Source organism: Convolutriloba macropyga, chromosome 2 (genome assembly GCF_964194025.1).
Source record: "Convolutriloba macropyga chromosome 2, txConMacr16.3, whole genome shotgun sequence".
Taxonomy (NCBI): Eukaryota; Metazoa; Xenacoelomorpha; order Acoela; family Convolutidae; genus Convolutriloba; species Convolutriloba macropyga.
This window is the reverse complement of record NC_134469.1, coordinates 29054018-29069271: the sequence shown is the minus strand read 5'-3', so window position 1 is coordinate 29069271 and position 15254 is coordinate 29054018. Positions and strand designations below refer to the sequence as shown.

The 15254-nt window shown below is 34.7% G+C and overlaps 1 protein-coding gene across 1 annotated transcript in view; it reads right to left on the bottom strand.

The window, feature by feature from the left end:
- Window positions 1-15254, bottom strand: part of LOC142358608 (uncharacterized) — a 591411-nt gene that overhangs the window by 191355 nt on the left and 384802 nt on the right. The window contains exons 8-9 of the mRNA XM_075410050.1: window positions 6626-6655; window positions 6056-6289 (exon numbers count right to left, since the gene is read on the bottom strand). Of these exons, the coding sequence (XP_075266165.1) occupies window positions 6056-6289; window positions 6626-6655 (264 nt within the window). The remainder of the gene's footprint in view (window positions 1-6055; window positions 6290-6625; window positions 6656-15254) is intronic.

The window sequence follows — 15254 nt, the reverse complement described above, 5'->3', positions numbered from 1 at the left end:
TAATTGTTATGGACTTCGTTCAAGAGCAATTAATAAGATAGACATTCCTTTAATAGACCACTAGACTTTTTGGTTTAGATTGGGACTCTTTTTTATGAGACACATACGCTCTATAAGGAAAGTCCCAAGAGCTTTTTCAAATTTAAAACTCTAAAAAAATCAAGACTTTATACTCAAGAAATAGGGCATTTACAGTGGACACTACTTGGATGCACACAATTGATCTTTAACAAGTGAATGTTCATAAAATTTAAAGTTCAATAAATGATTTGAGAAGGCATTTTTTTGAGTGAAGTAAGGCACACAATGACCTAAAAGCAGAACAAATAACGTGACGTACACAAATTCTAACAAACGCAAAGAAGTAGAGATCACTCGCTAAAAGTCAATTCCAAGAAGTCAGGTCGTAAGAATCATCGGGGACGACGAATTGGGGACGACGAACTGAAAATATAACCGACTAGCGTCGGGCGAATTGCTCTCAAACGACGGGCGAGCGGTTGGTTTCGTAAGTAGATAACCACGGTTTAGTGAGTCTACATTTAGATTAATTGAGGGGGCATATGGTGAGCGCGGCGGGGGTGCAAAAGTAGATTGGGGGACTGATGCGGGGGGCGGAGAATGGGTGGGGTGTGGGATCAATTTCTAAGAACCGCCCTTCACACCATATGTATGAGTCTCCAAAACAGTTTCTGCTGGTCGCATACTTGAACACTAGTGAGCTGAACGGCTCTAAGAGAACTGAATGGAAACTGGGAACTACCTCTTTATACCGTTACTGAACGCAGAAGTCAAATGGGTCAGACGAAAATTCGGCCAGGCAAAAACTGCATAAAAAAGACAAACAGGATTAATATACTTGCCACAGGACATTCCATCTAATTATACAGTAACCTATTTTCAAACCCTAGAGGAGGTTCATTGGCTCTTGAGGCTGAAAAAACTTGAAAAGCAAGTTTTATCAAAAGATTTAGCCACTATCGCTTCGCGGCTATTAAAAAAAAACGAAAATGAAATATCAAAGGTAAACTGCCATATGCACCGATTTTAAAAACATCCACTTTAAGATCCAAAAATGAGGAAATCAAAGGCACTGAAAAGGTTTATCAATATGGGGCCTTCTTTGAAAACACACGTCAAAACGTCACTCACTCATCGAAAGGCATGATCAGCAAAATTTCTTTTGCTAAGACAAAACTAGTTCACGGGTCAATTTCACTCTTTTAGGTCAAAATGCCGTCTGAAACAATAGTTTTTCCGGTTAAAAAAACAAAGCCGGAAGACTTCCGGAAACCACTCAAAGTCATATCCTCCGAACAAAATGTCTTCAAATAGCCAATATCTCCCTGAAGAAGTCATCAATGCACAAAAAACAACAGTCTTAAGTCAAAGAACAAAAAATATGTTCCAGAAAAAACGGGAAAAGTTAGAAAACTTCAATTTATTTTCCATGTAGTACAAGCACACATACAAACGAAAACGGTTGTTTCAAGAAATCAAAACAAATTATCCAAGCACAAATATCAGCCAAACCCTAAGGAGCTCACAAACATCTATTTTTGAAAAGAGAAAAATGAAAAAATTGTTTCTCATTACTGTGAATTTTTGTCTAAATCCATACAAAGAGCCAATTTTTTAGCAAAATAATCCATCCTTAATAGTAAATAGAGCCAAGAGGCTTAAATTAAATTATAAATAAACTCAATAAAACAATACAATGCGACATAAATCGCATAACAGAATATAATTTAAAGGAACAAATCGCTTGAAAACAAAAGAAAACCCCATTAATATTCGTAGAAAGTAATTATCAGTCAAACTGTTTAAACGGCATTTCAAGCAATTTCTCTGTGCCGTACTGATAAATAAAATCAATTGCACACAAAATAAAAATCTAAGAAAATAAAAATCTAATAATCAATATCATTATTTTAAACAAATGATAAAAGCAGAGCTGATCAGATCTATACGTCTCGGGAAAATTATAGACTGATACATGCTAGAATGAGGAGAATAATGACAGAAATAAAAACAAGAAAAAACAAACTAGTTTTTGATTTTCGAAAGTTAAAAATCAAATTTAAAAAAATGAAGTAGAAAAACAGTTACATTTCCTTATTCAGAATAGAATTTCATAGCCATCCTCCTGTATAGATGAAAATTTAGAAACATAGTTTAAAGATTGGACACAACTAAATAATTTGCCATAAAATGGTCAAAAAATTTTCAAAATTTTTCAAAAAATTTTTCAACTAATCATTCAATTATTAGAAAAAGAAAATTCGGATCCCTGGCATTGAGCAAAAAGACTTTTTCTAGTAACTAAATCAAAAAAACAAACGAAACTGAAAAAAAACAGCCGAAATCGGGCAAGCATGTGTACAATCCTATAAAACAAAAATACCTCACGTTGCAAAGAGGCATTCAATGCATGAAATATCAAAGGTAAATTGCCATATACATTAAAAATTTCACTGGCTCATAAAGATCAATACAATTAGGTTATTAAAAATCATAACCCTAGAACCCATTAACTCTAGAAAATATGCAACAGCTAATTATCAAACCTTGGAGTAGGTCCCAGTGCCCCTGGTACCGGAAAAAAAACAAAACTTGACAAAATTGCAAATATTTTGAAAAATTGCTCAAATTCGTGATATTAAAATCACGAAAAACATATCATTACATCTATAAACTATGTAGTATCATATTATCAAACCCTAGATAAAGTTCCGTGGCTCTTGAGTTTAGAGAAACCTAAAAACTGACAATAAAATACAAAAGTGCAAATTTAAAAAAAAAATGCAAAAACTTGTGATATTAAAAAGTTGAATATTATTCCATGACCAAAATAGTTTTCCAGTTATTTATTATTAAACCCTAACGAAAGTTTTCTGACCCTTGAGGCTCAAAAAATCTGATACATAGCCCGCAGATTGCCGGAAAATAGCCGCCGTTGACACGCTTGATGCACAACGGGATTGAAACAGAAAAAGAAAAGGAGATAAATTGACCTAATTTTTTTTCTATCTTTTTCCAGTGTCACAAAGTGTTCTAATTCGGCGTGCAGTTTCGGTTGGATTCTAAAACTATACTTAACTCGGCTTCTAAACTGAAAGCTAATAAGCTTAATACCAATGTCAGCTAGCAAACACTAATGAACTTAGATAACCTAATTCTCGATGAGATAATGACCGGGCTTCATCGGTTTATCCTGTCTCTTTTGATTTTGCTCTTTTGACCTTGACTGTATTCACTATCTTGCGTAATTCATTGAGTAAATCGATTTAAAAACTACTCAGTTGAAAAAGTGAGTGAGGCAAGTCAGAAATCAAACGTGAAACTCGTGACTTATGTAAAACAAAAAACGTGATCAAAAGGTAAAGCGAAATAAAAAAGAGAGCGCCTAAATAATAGCCATTTGATAGGCCGACGGCGGCTATTAACAATATTATTTTCAAATAATTGAAAAAAATGGCCAAAATTGTCAAAAAAGGGTAAAATGCGTGATGTTAAAATCTTAAAGACATTCCATTACATCTAGAAATTATACAGTAATCTATTTTCAAACCCCAGAGGAGGTTCCTTGTCTCTTGAAGCTGAAAAAACTTGAAAAGCAAGTTTTATCAAAAGTTTTAACCACTATCGCTTTGCGGCTATTAAAAAAAACGAAAATGAAATATCAAAGGTAAACTGCCATATGCCCCGATTTTAAAAATATCCACTTTAAGATCCAAAAATGAGGAAATCAAAGGCACTGAAAAGGTTTATCTATATGGGGCCTTCTTTCAAAACACACGTCCAAACGTCACTCACTCATCGAAAGGCATGATCAGCAAAATTTCTTTTGCTAAGACAAAACTAGTTCACGCGTCAATTTCACTCTTTAGGTCAAAATGCCGTCTGAAATAATAGTTTTTCCGGTTAAAAATAAAGCCGGAAGACTTCCGGAAACCACTCAAAGTCATATCCTCCGAACAAAATGTCTTCAAATAGCCAATATCTCCCTCAAGAAGTCATCAATGCACAAAAAATAACAGTCTTAAGTCAAAGAACAAAAAATATGTTTCAGAAAAAACGGGAAAAGTTAGAAAACTTCAATTTATTTTCCATGTAGTACAAGCACACATACAAACGAAAACGGTTGTTTCAAGAAATCAAAACAAATTATCCAAGCACAAATATCAGCCAAACCCTAAGGAGCTCACAAACATCTATTTTTGAAAAGAGAAAAATGAAAAAATTGTTTCTCATTACTGTGAATTTTTGTCTAAATCCATACAAAGAGACAATTTTTTAGCAAAATAATCCATCCTTAATAGTAAAAAGAGCCAAGAGGCTTAAATTAAATTATAAATAAACTCAATAAAACAATACAATGCGACATAAATCGCATAACAGAATATAATTTAAAGGAACAAATCGTTTGAAAACAAAAGAAAACCCCATTAATATTCGTAGAAAGTAATTATCAGTCAAAATGTTTAAACAGTATTTCAAGCAAATTCCCTGTGCCGTACTGACAAATGATATCAATTACACACAAAATAAAAATCTAAGAAAAAGGCCAATATAATTATGTTAAACAAATGATAAAAGCAGAGCTGATCAGACCTATACGTCTCAGGAAAATTGTAGACCGATACAAGCTAAAATGAGGAGAATAATGACCAGAAATAAAAACAAGAAAAAACAGACTAGTTTTTGATTTGAAAACTTCAAATCAAAATAAAAAATGAAGTAGAAAAACAGTTAGATTTCCTTATTTAGAATAAAATTTCATAGCCATCCTCCTGCATAGATGAAAATTTAGAAACAGAGTTCAAAGATTGCAAACAACAAAATAATTTGTAATAAAATGGTCAAAAGAATTTTTCAAAATGGCACTTATGAAAAAATCTTGCAGAATTTCAAATACTGATCACCACATCATTCAATAATAAGTAAAAAAATATTCGGATCCCTGACAGTGAGCAAAACAACTTTTTCTAGAAACTAAATACAAAAAACCAACCAGACTGAGAAAACTTTGATAAAAAACTGTCGAAATCGGGCCAGCATGTGTACAATTCTATGAAACAAAAATACCTCACGTTGTAAAGAGGCGTTCAATGCATGAAATATCAAAGGTAAATTGCCATATGCAGTAAAAATTTTGGGAAAAAATCTGCTTTAAGATCCAAAAATGAAGAAACTTGTTTAAAAAAGCAAAAAATGACATGGAAATTCTATGCTCATTTAGAATTTAAATGCATTATTAGACTGTTAAAAACAATGTGGTATCAATTTCAGATGTTCATATATTACCACAGCCTCTATTAAAAATATTTCTACAAACCATCTAAATTATAAGCGAAAACTGAGCCAATTGGACGAAAAACGGCTAAAAAATGGTTATCTATATGCGGCACTCTGTCAAAAAAAACTTTTCAAAGTCGCAAAGTCATTCACTGATCGAAGCGCATGATCAAAAAAGTTCCCTTGCTCAGAACAAATTAAATCACATGGCAATTTTACTAATTATCTTTTGCTTTTAGGTCAAAACGCGGTCTGAACGAATAGTACTTGCGGTAAAAAAAACCAATACTCCTCTTCGAGTCGTGAAAAACCAAGAGCACCGCAAAATAGCTCCGTTCAGATTACAGCTTTGCAGCTATAACAAAATTTAAACAGCCGTTATCTAATAATTGCCGTTTTTCGAAATTGACTCGATTCAATTTGGTTGTATTAACTATACCAGCATGATTAAAGGAACAAGATCCAATAACATTCAATAATAAAATGTAACAATTGTGATATAGACACATTAATTGCGAGCAGATCAAAACCATCATATTCCGCATCATGTAGTGTTGAACTCATGTCAGTGATGGATGTTTCACAAGCTAAGATAATGTAAGCGCACTGATTGAGAAAAGCCAAACTAATTTATCATCAATAATTTAGTTATTTGAATTGAACATTGCAGTTGCGTTCGGCAATTTGTTTTGCTTCATTTAAAGGCTAAATACAACTCACTAGAAGGGACTGTATTAGGTCAGGAAAATGTACTCACTCAAGACAACATGATGCAGCATGACGTCACTAAGTTGAGAATCAGGAGGATTCTCAATGGTGTACTGAGTAAGGTTGTTTTTGCACCCACTCTTCCGTTGTATTCTCTTCTGCTGACTCACAGGTCTACTGCTGTTCCCAACACCATCGGGGGTCATTGACTTAACATCTTGGTCTCCTAACACGTCCTCGTTGCCTTGGAAGCTCAAATCTATGCTTCCGCAGGTCGCGTTCGCTAAACAAGTTCTACAATTGGGACAAACAATTCGAAAGATAAAAATGTCCTCAGTTCCATTATTTTATTAACAATGGACTGAAATTCAATCATCTCAAAATTAGCTCTAATGTAAAATGACATTCAATAAAACTTCTACCACAATTCTTCTAAACGGGGAATTAAACAACAGTTAAAGAAACCGTACAATAAAAAGTCACAAACGAAAGGTCTCACGCAGAAAGATGTCACTCGGAATCCAACCAATAGAATCTGCTAAAACCTGGCTGATTAATATGATTACAATCAAACTAAAAGAGAAGTTAGCGGTTGCTAAGCTATTCCATGCAATTTTACCTGCAGAAGGCTTCTCCTCAAATGGTGAACCTAGTAACAAGCCCAATTTCAAATCACATAGTTTAAGAGACTTTGCCGACAGTTAAGCACCAAACAACTTGAGTGGACTTAATAAACCTGTGATATCATTAATATTAAAGATTAGCATGACACTCATAGGCTGAAAAATAGTCAACGGCATTATCTGAAAAACCACCGCGTCTTATTTCAATACGTGGCTTCTTTCGACTTTCATCTTTTGTGGAGTTAGTGAGGATCATAATTTTAATGTTTTAAGAGTTAACGAGTAAAACTGTAAATTCGATCAGATTTTTATATATAGGTTTTCGTTCAAGTAATGCAATTAAAAAAAACATTCTTTTTGTGCGTTGCTGATCATGCTGTAACATGTCCTTGTCTATCATATGCTGAATCATTCTTATATCATAGTTCATTTCAAATGGCATATCTATATTCATACTTGTTTTTGCTTGCTTATCATTGTTTTAAATTTCTCGATGTTGATTTGACGTCCATTGGGGTCATGTCCGAAGAGTACAAACGTGCTCGTTTGACATCATCTCTCGCATTGCTGCAATTCAAATTAATTTTAATTAGTTATCATTCCAACATCGTTTAAAAAATGGAGGATGCGAACTGTTAGAAGGTTGAAAGAGAACAACCTAATGTAAATTGTGCATAAGATAAGCTTGACATAGCTTGACAAGAAGCTCTACTTGTTCAACGTATACTTGGCTAGAGAAATGAAGCCTTGAGGAACAAGAAAGAACGTAAGAACGGGTTATAAGAGATGCCCAAGTTCGAGAGCTTAAGACCAGTCGGTGTAATTGGGTAGCACACTAGGCTTGCAAGTAAGAGATGCTGGTTCGAATCCAGTACTGGTCCATTTTCACAGTAGTTGCACCTGAATAGACCCCCTAACAGCTTATGGGCCCAGACCCTAGTCTCTGAGCTTAACCGCAAAAAGAGACAATATAGTTAGAAACTGTGAAAGAGAGGATGCGCAATTTAAGGGGGAGTGTTAGAAGGTTGAAAGAGAACAACCTAATGTAAATTGTGCATAAGATAAGCTTGACAAGAAGCTCTACTTGTTCAACGTATACTTGGCTAGAGAAATGAAGCCTTGAGGAACAAGAAAGAACGTAAGAACGGGTTATAAGAGATGCCCAAGTTCGAGAGCTTAAGACCAGTTGGTGTAATTGGGTAGCACACTAGGCTTGCAAGTAAGAGATGCTGGTTCGAATCCAGTACTGGTCCATTTTCACAGTAGTTGCACCTGAATAGACCCCCTAACACGAACCACACTTTCATCAAAACATCGGAGATTATAGAAGCTAATTTCAAGCTCTTAAAACATTTCATAAAAGCAAACATTATATAAAAACATACAGCACAGGCGGTACCTAGACCTTTCATCAATCCAAGGATTGGTGCTTTTTTAAAGCTAATTATAAGAATTCTAACAAAATTAAATGCATAGAGAGTCTTCAAAGAAAATCGTCTCCGATGGTTCGGTATGTTACAGATGATCGTACATGATACTCAGAGACAGGATCCGATTTCAAATAAAATTTCAACAAAATAATTTCCATGTTGCCCTTTGTTTTCAAATTTTTCTGTAGGTAGACCCAAAATTTCTTGCAGTGCTCACTGAAGACAAGTGTACAAAGCATGGTGAAAATTTTTGATAGTTCAGAAAATATAACGCGATTAGAAGTCGATTTGAACATAAAAAACATGAAAAAACCTTCCATGAAAAAACCACAAACGAAAAAAGATAACAGCCTTTGACCTGCTAAGAACTCATTTGATATGCATTTTCCATAATAAAACAAAAATCAGTTTTAAAATGAGTCCAAATCAAGAGGTTGTAAAAGAAGGTTTTTCAGGGCAACTTTTTTTTTCATTTCTGTTCCCACATTTAGCCCCTCTGCTTGAAATTCTGACCAAAGATAAAATTGGCAGTATATCCGACTCTAAGAAAAATATTCCTCAAGTTCAGACTGATGATTCTCTACCACTTCAGCGGACGTATTGAGAAGCATAAGATTCAGGGCAGAATATAAACAACTTTAATGAAAAATATAACTTCATGAGCATGAAGGACAGTTTCCTGAACTAAATTATATACAAAAAGTTCAAAAAGCTTTTTCTGATTAATTTATGCTGTCACGTGCTAAACATACCCGGCAGATTGATGGCAAATAGCCGCCATTGAGTCCGATGACCCTGATTGTGCTTGAAAGAACAAAGAAATGATTTTTGCACAAAGAACGCTAACTATTTTGTCGGAAATTTGCAGATAGACATACTCCTGTTTCTTAATGAGAGGATTCAGGGCTACTATTAATATCAATGAGCAGTTGAGATGGTTAAAAAACCTCATAAGAATAAATTGGTAACTGCCGCTGAGAAGCCCTTTAAGCAGAATGAGAGAAGAATGAAATTAGATTAGAAAGGTAAAAAAAATAGATTTCACGCCAAAAGTTGAACAAGATGTGAACTAAGGTTTGTTCAACGAAGAAAAGGCCTGCTAAAAAACCATATTTAAAACATAAACCGACTAATGTCGGAAGAATTGCTCTTGAACGACAAGCGAGGCAGTTTAATTAAGGGGCTGTAGCCTAGATATTTTTTCTTTAAGGGCGCAAAAATATCTTACAATGCGGGATTCGAAACATTGCCCACCCGCTCCTGACCAGGAGCGCTGCCCACTAGGCTATGAGGCTCTTTTTCTTGCTATGCTGCAATCGACTTTATTTTAGCAACAAGCTTTACTTCGGAATGAGAACAATAGAGATCACTCAAAAATGAAGAGCGAAAGCGTGAAAAAGTCACTTGAGAAGTCAAAGAATGTGTAAGAAAAGAGCAAAAATTTGCATAAAACAGACCAACACTTTTACAATAATTACTATGAGCTTCTTTCAAGAGCAACTAAAAACAATGTTGATTTTGCTTTCCTCAAGCTGAGTAAAATGAGCATGCAAATTTTCAAGCACGCCAGCACTCAATTCTATCATTTATTTTTACTATTTGCTTCACGTCATTTTGAAGGACATCGGGAGTAGAAAAGTTATTTTCTTGATAAGTTTGCTCTACTAGGGTTCTGGTTACTGGTATTCTCTATTGTGACATCAAAATTAAAGTTTTCTCTAAACAAGGCGTGTCTCCGTTAAGGAGTGGCCGAGTTTTGTAGAATTGCTGTTCCCATCTCAGGTAAAGCATAACCTGGGCAAGGAATTCAGCACACAAATTCTAAAAAAGTTAAATTTAAAAGACTAGCTGCCCTCAAATTACCCTCAATTGAGTGATATAAAATCAGTTGAACTTGTATATTCTAAATGAAGTAAGCAAAAGTATAGAAATTAAAAAGTAAAAATTCATTTTTGAGTGAGGTAAATCACGCGCGACGAAAACTTCAATCACGAGAATACGCAAAAAAAGCTCAACTAAGAGTGGAAAATGGAGCCACGCACGGCCTTCAGTCGAAATTGCATAAATAATAGAATTAAAAAAAAACAAGATCAGAAGTGAGCACGAGGTCAGATAATCATAACAAAAGTAAGTGACAGAACAAAAGGAGAAATACATATAGAGAACAAGAAACGCGATTAAAAAACGAAATAGAGAAGGAGAAACGAATAACACAAAAAGCAAATGAAGGAATGAAAGAAGAGGAAGAAAAGAGCAGGAACGAAAGAAATTAAGGCATATATATATATATATATATATATATATATATATATATATATATATATATATAAATTTCATTCGTTCCTGCTCTTTTCTTTCCCTTCCTTCTTATTTACAGAGAGAGAGAGAGAGAACAGAAAGGAAGATAATACGAAAAAACATCAGAAAAAAGGAGACAAGAAAAGCTACAAGAGAAGTGAGAAAGAAAGAAAGAAAGAAAACATTGGAAGATCGTCAGAAAATAGCTGCCATACCTTCGTAGATATGCAGTCTCAAAGACCCAAGGGATCTTTTCCGGTTGCACCCCCAATTACAGAGCACGTGTCAATACACAGCAAATCATTAGGTAAAAACATGGCACGTGCGTCTGGGAGGTTGGGGTGTAAATAAGCTGGTGGGGGACACAAACGGAAAAAAACCCATCCAAGATGAAAAATTTCATTTTTATGACTTATTTCTGGGATTACACCTTTCAAAAATAAATTGCATAAAGCACGAGCTGTGTTTCTATTGGCGGCCTCCAAATATTTCCTTCAATTATAACCTCAAAAAATATCTGCCCTCAAAAAACCTCAAAACTTTCCACTCAACTTCAGTTAATTTATCATTTGAGAGTAAGGAAGTTGAGGTTGAGTGAGGTAAGTCTTATGACCACAAACTTAAACGCGCGAATGAAAACGCTCCAATAAGAGTCACGTACGGAAATCGACGTCACGCACGGAATTCAGTAAAATCTGTATAGATGAATGAACAAAAACCAGATCTGAAGTGAGTGTGAAACCTGATAAGGAAGCAACAAAAATCTTGACGAAGCAATTTAAAAATCAAGAGAAAGGCAATAATAACTCCGCTCAGCTATCACAATCGCAGCTATTAATAAAGAGAAGGAAAGGACCGCTTTTCAGTCAAAATTTGCGCTTTTTGTACAATCGTTTTGCATCGTAGCATTCTTCAAACACAGCCTACTTTTTCAACTACTTCTAATTGACACATTTATGCATCCGAGCTAATGCATCCGAGCTTTTCCAGTCATGCATTTCTTTCATCCCTGTTTTCTCTCGGTCCAGGAACATTTTGGCAACTACATTTTTTGGTCATTGACCCTTTTCGAATTTAGGGTCAATGATTTTTTGAATCCTCGCTTTTGAATCCAAAATTTACTTTTCGAGAGATCAACTTTTTCGGTCATTGACCTCTCGCGATCTGTCTTATCATGTTGTTCGACAGCTCTTAAACATGCTGTTCAGGGGCCTGATAAACATGTTTAATATATGAAAACATGTTTAATATATAGGATACGATTATTTAGTTCATGAGTCGGAAGTTCCTGCCTACGCTACAGGCTCATACAAGTCTTATTGTAAAATATAAAAAAGTTATTAACAAAATTAATTTAAACAAAATTTTCAGTCTCAATCTTTACCATGAAAAGTTAGCAGGAAAAAGAATGCAGTCTATTTGTTAAAAAATATTACTTGAGAAAAAATATTCTCTTCTATTACTAATTTGATATTATAGTGAGCGAAATAGCCACTCTCGCATATCATAGCACAAGAAGTCGCAATATTGAGCGTTTACAAATCAAGCCAGAGCTAAAAATGTGATTGAGAGCCTCAAATTCACGACGCAAGATTATCCATTTACCGTTTTACAATTAAGTGGTGCATTTGCTGCTTTTTTCACTGTGTTGAATTCTGCTTACAATCTGTTTCACTGTGTTGAATTCTGCTAAGAATTCAGTGTTTATCACAGTTTTGTTAGAAACGACGTTTAGAAAAAACACTTGAAGAGCTATAACACTTAGAAATTGATTAAAAACATAACCTGCAGATTGCCGGAAAATAGCCGCGATAGACGCTTGGGGCCTTCCATGAATTGAAACAACTAAAGGAATAAGATAGACAGATTGACCACCAGTCCTTTAATAGACCACTGGACTTTTTGGGTTATATTCGGACTGTCAATTTTATGACACATACGGTCTATAAGGAAAAAGCCCTAAAAGAGCTTTTTCAAAATTGATATTCGAAATCAAAAACTCAAGACTAATAATCAAGTATTAGGACATATAAGTTCGGCACTACTTAATGCACACTATTAACAAGTAAATGTTCATATAATTTAAAGTTCCATAAGTGAGTTCAGAAGTCGTTTTTTTGAGAGAGGTAAGCCACGCAATTGATCTAAAAGCAGAAATGACGACACGTACACAAAGTTTAACTGCAAAGCCCTAGAAGTCATTGAAAGAGTCAATTCCAAGAAGTCAGGTCTTAAAAATCATTGATGGAGACGACGAATTAAAAAAACATAGCAGGAATTAAAAATTAGTATATAATACTGTGTTTATGTTTGGAGTAGCAATACATATAGCTCTTAAAATGGCCATAAAAAGTAATTAAGTGTTGAAAAACATCTTTATCAAATTTCACAAACCTCAATTTCAGAGTGGTTGAACAAAAAATCCGAAAAGACGAAAAATTGCACCATTTTGGGCTCAAAAACTCCTAAAAATGACCTTTTAACCTTGCATTACGGCCTTCCCAGTAGCTTCAACACTCTAAATACTTACAGTACTACTAAACGCAGATAAGAGCCTCTAATGAAACTTGATGCCCGCTGAGCTTTACCTGTTTATCCCGTTTTGACAGCTCCAAGTCATGAAAAAAGGTGTGAAAACATTACAAAAATAAAAAAAAACATAGCCGTAAGAATTCCAGAAACGACTCGAAGGAGAAAATTTTGCCCATACTTATTACTTACCATTTAGAGCAACTATTGCAAACCCTGAACCTCCACAAATGCCACAAAAATTTTAAGGAAGAATAGACACGCAATTCAAAAACCAAATACAAATTGAACAAAAAAGACTAGAAAAACTTAATGACTATTTTTAATAGTACAAGGAAACATAAAGCCGAATCAAGTTCCTTTGCAATTAGAGCAATAAAAAGCTCGCAAAACAATGTGCAAGTCATAATAGGCTAAGAAACTTGTCAAAGATTGAAAAGAAAAATTGCAAAAAAAAAATAACAAAAATGGTTTAAAATTTCTCAATTTTTCTGTCAATTTTCCTAAGATAAAAAGATTTATAGAAAGAACACTTTAGCCAATTGGTATCTGAATGTTCCTTAGGTAACAAGCTTTGATTCAAATCCCACTTAAATCATTAAAACAAAAAAAAACAGGCAAAAATCTATAAATTTCGTCAAAATCAGCAAAATTGATAAAAAAAACCTCCAAATGAGCATTAAACTCAAATTAACTACTTGAAACCTTCAAATCTTATCAAAACCAGCCTAAAAGTAATACAATATCATAATCAAACCTCATATTAATCAGAAGTTGCAAAAAAACTGCTTTTAAAAGCTGCACGTGAAAAAAATTGTGCTCGCTTAGAGAAAATTTTTTCACACATCAATTTCTTGCTCTCTCAAAAACAGCGATATGAACAAAAACCACTCTCTTTTCGCTCCGCTCTTCACTTTTGTTCAGCACCAAAATCACTTCAATTTTTTCACGCATTTCATTTCCCGCTTCAAAAATCACTCCAATAAAATTGATTAAAAAAAAGGACTTCTCCAATACTCCTCTTCGAGTCGTAAAAACAGAGCACCAATACAATCCAATTCTTGGATTGTAAAAAACCAATGTCCCCAATGATAGCCGCTATCGCTTCGCGGCTATTAACAAGCGACGTCGGACAATTTGCTCTTAAACAGTTTTTCTCAGTAGCTGTCTTCGGCTTAGAGATGCTAGCTTTAGCTTTACTGAAGGGGGTGAGATAAAGCTGCGGGGAAGGCTACGTTAGGTCAAGCGTGGGGGGTTACGTGTAGCACGAGGACGAGCGGGAGTGGGGAGGAGCGCAGTGGGGGTCGATCCTGCAAGATTACAATTAGAATTAGGTCAGGAGGGTGGTGTGCGGGGGTGGCGGATGTGGGTTGTTAGAGGCGGGACTGTGTTGTACTCTAAGAACAACCCTCAGCACTAAAAATTATGTCTCATCAACAGTTTTGGTGAATCGAGACTAGTGGGGCTCTAAAAGAACTGCCCAGTGACTTAATCCCTTAACGACTATATGATTATCCAGTTTTCAAGGACGAAAAGTCAAATGGTCAGACGGAAAAAAGAACAGACAAAGCGTTGGTAGTACAATAAATCTCATCAAAAAACCAGCAGAACTAATATAATTGCTACAAACTTCGTTTGAGAGCATTTAAAATATCAATATGATGTTGCAACCGCAAAGTAACGCTACGAAAAACGGCATGAGCAATTATTAGTATAGACATCGAGATAGTAGCTTTGTGATAACTTTAATTTAAAGGTAATGATGACTTGCTCTAAGATCTTTATTGATTTTTTTTTAATTTTCAGCAATTTTCCAATTCCATACAGTCGCATTTGTTTAAGTGCTCAAATCTTTAAGTTCGAGCACGGCGTCTTCAAAATAGCAATTTCAAAATAGCTTCAAGACATCTTTTGAATAGGCTTTTCAAGTATAGTGATGACCTGTAATATGAAGTTGCGGTGTTTGTATTTATTTTAAAATGTGTCCATCGATTTGAAAACCAATTGCTGATTACAAAACAAATCAGCCAACAAAAGGGCAATGCAATCATGGAGCTAAATATCTGACCTTCAAAAAAAATTCCGTGTTAGGTGTCCACGGATACGCAACTACGGTGAAAATAGGTCATGACTAAATTCAAACCAATCGTTAGTTTGCTAGCATATTCTAAGCAGAATTTGAAAGTTTGAATTCCAAAAAAATTTGAATTGTATTGGGGCGATCTCATTTTTACGGCTTGAAGACGAGTATTGGAGAAGTAGTTTTTTAGTAGTGAATTTTGAAGGACGAAATTAAAAGCGTGAAAACTGGAGCGGTTCAGCTGCTGAACAAAACTGCATAGAGGAGCGAAAATATAGTGGTTTTTGT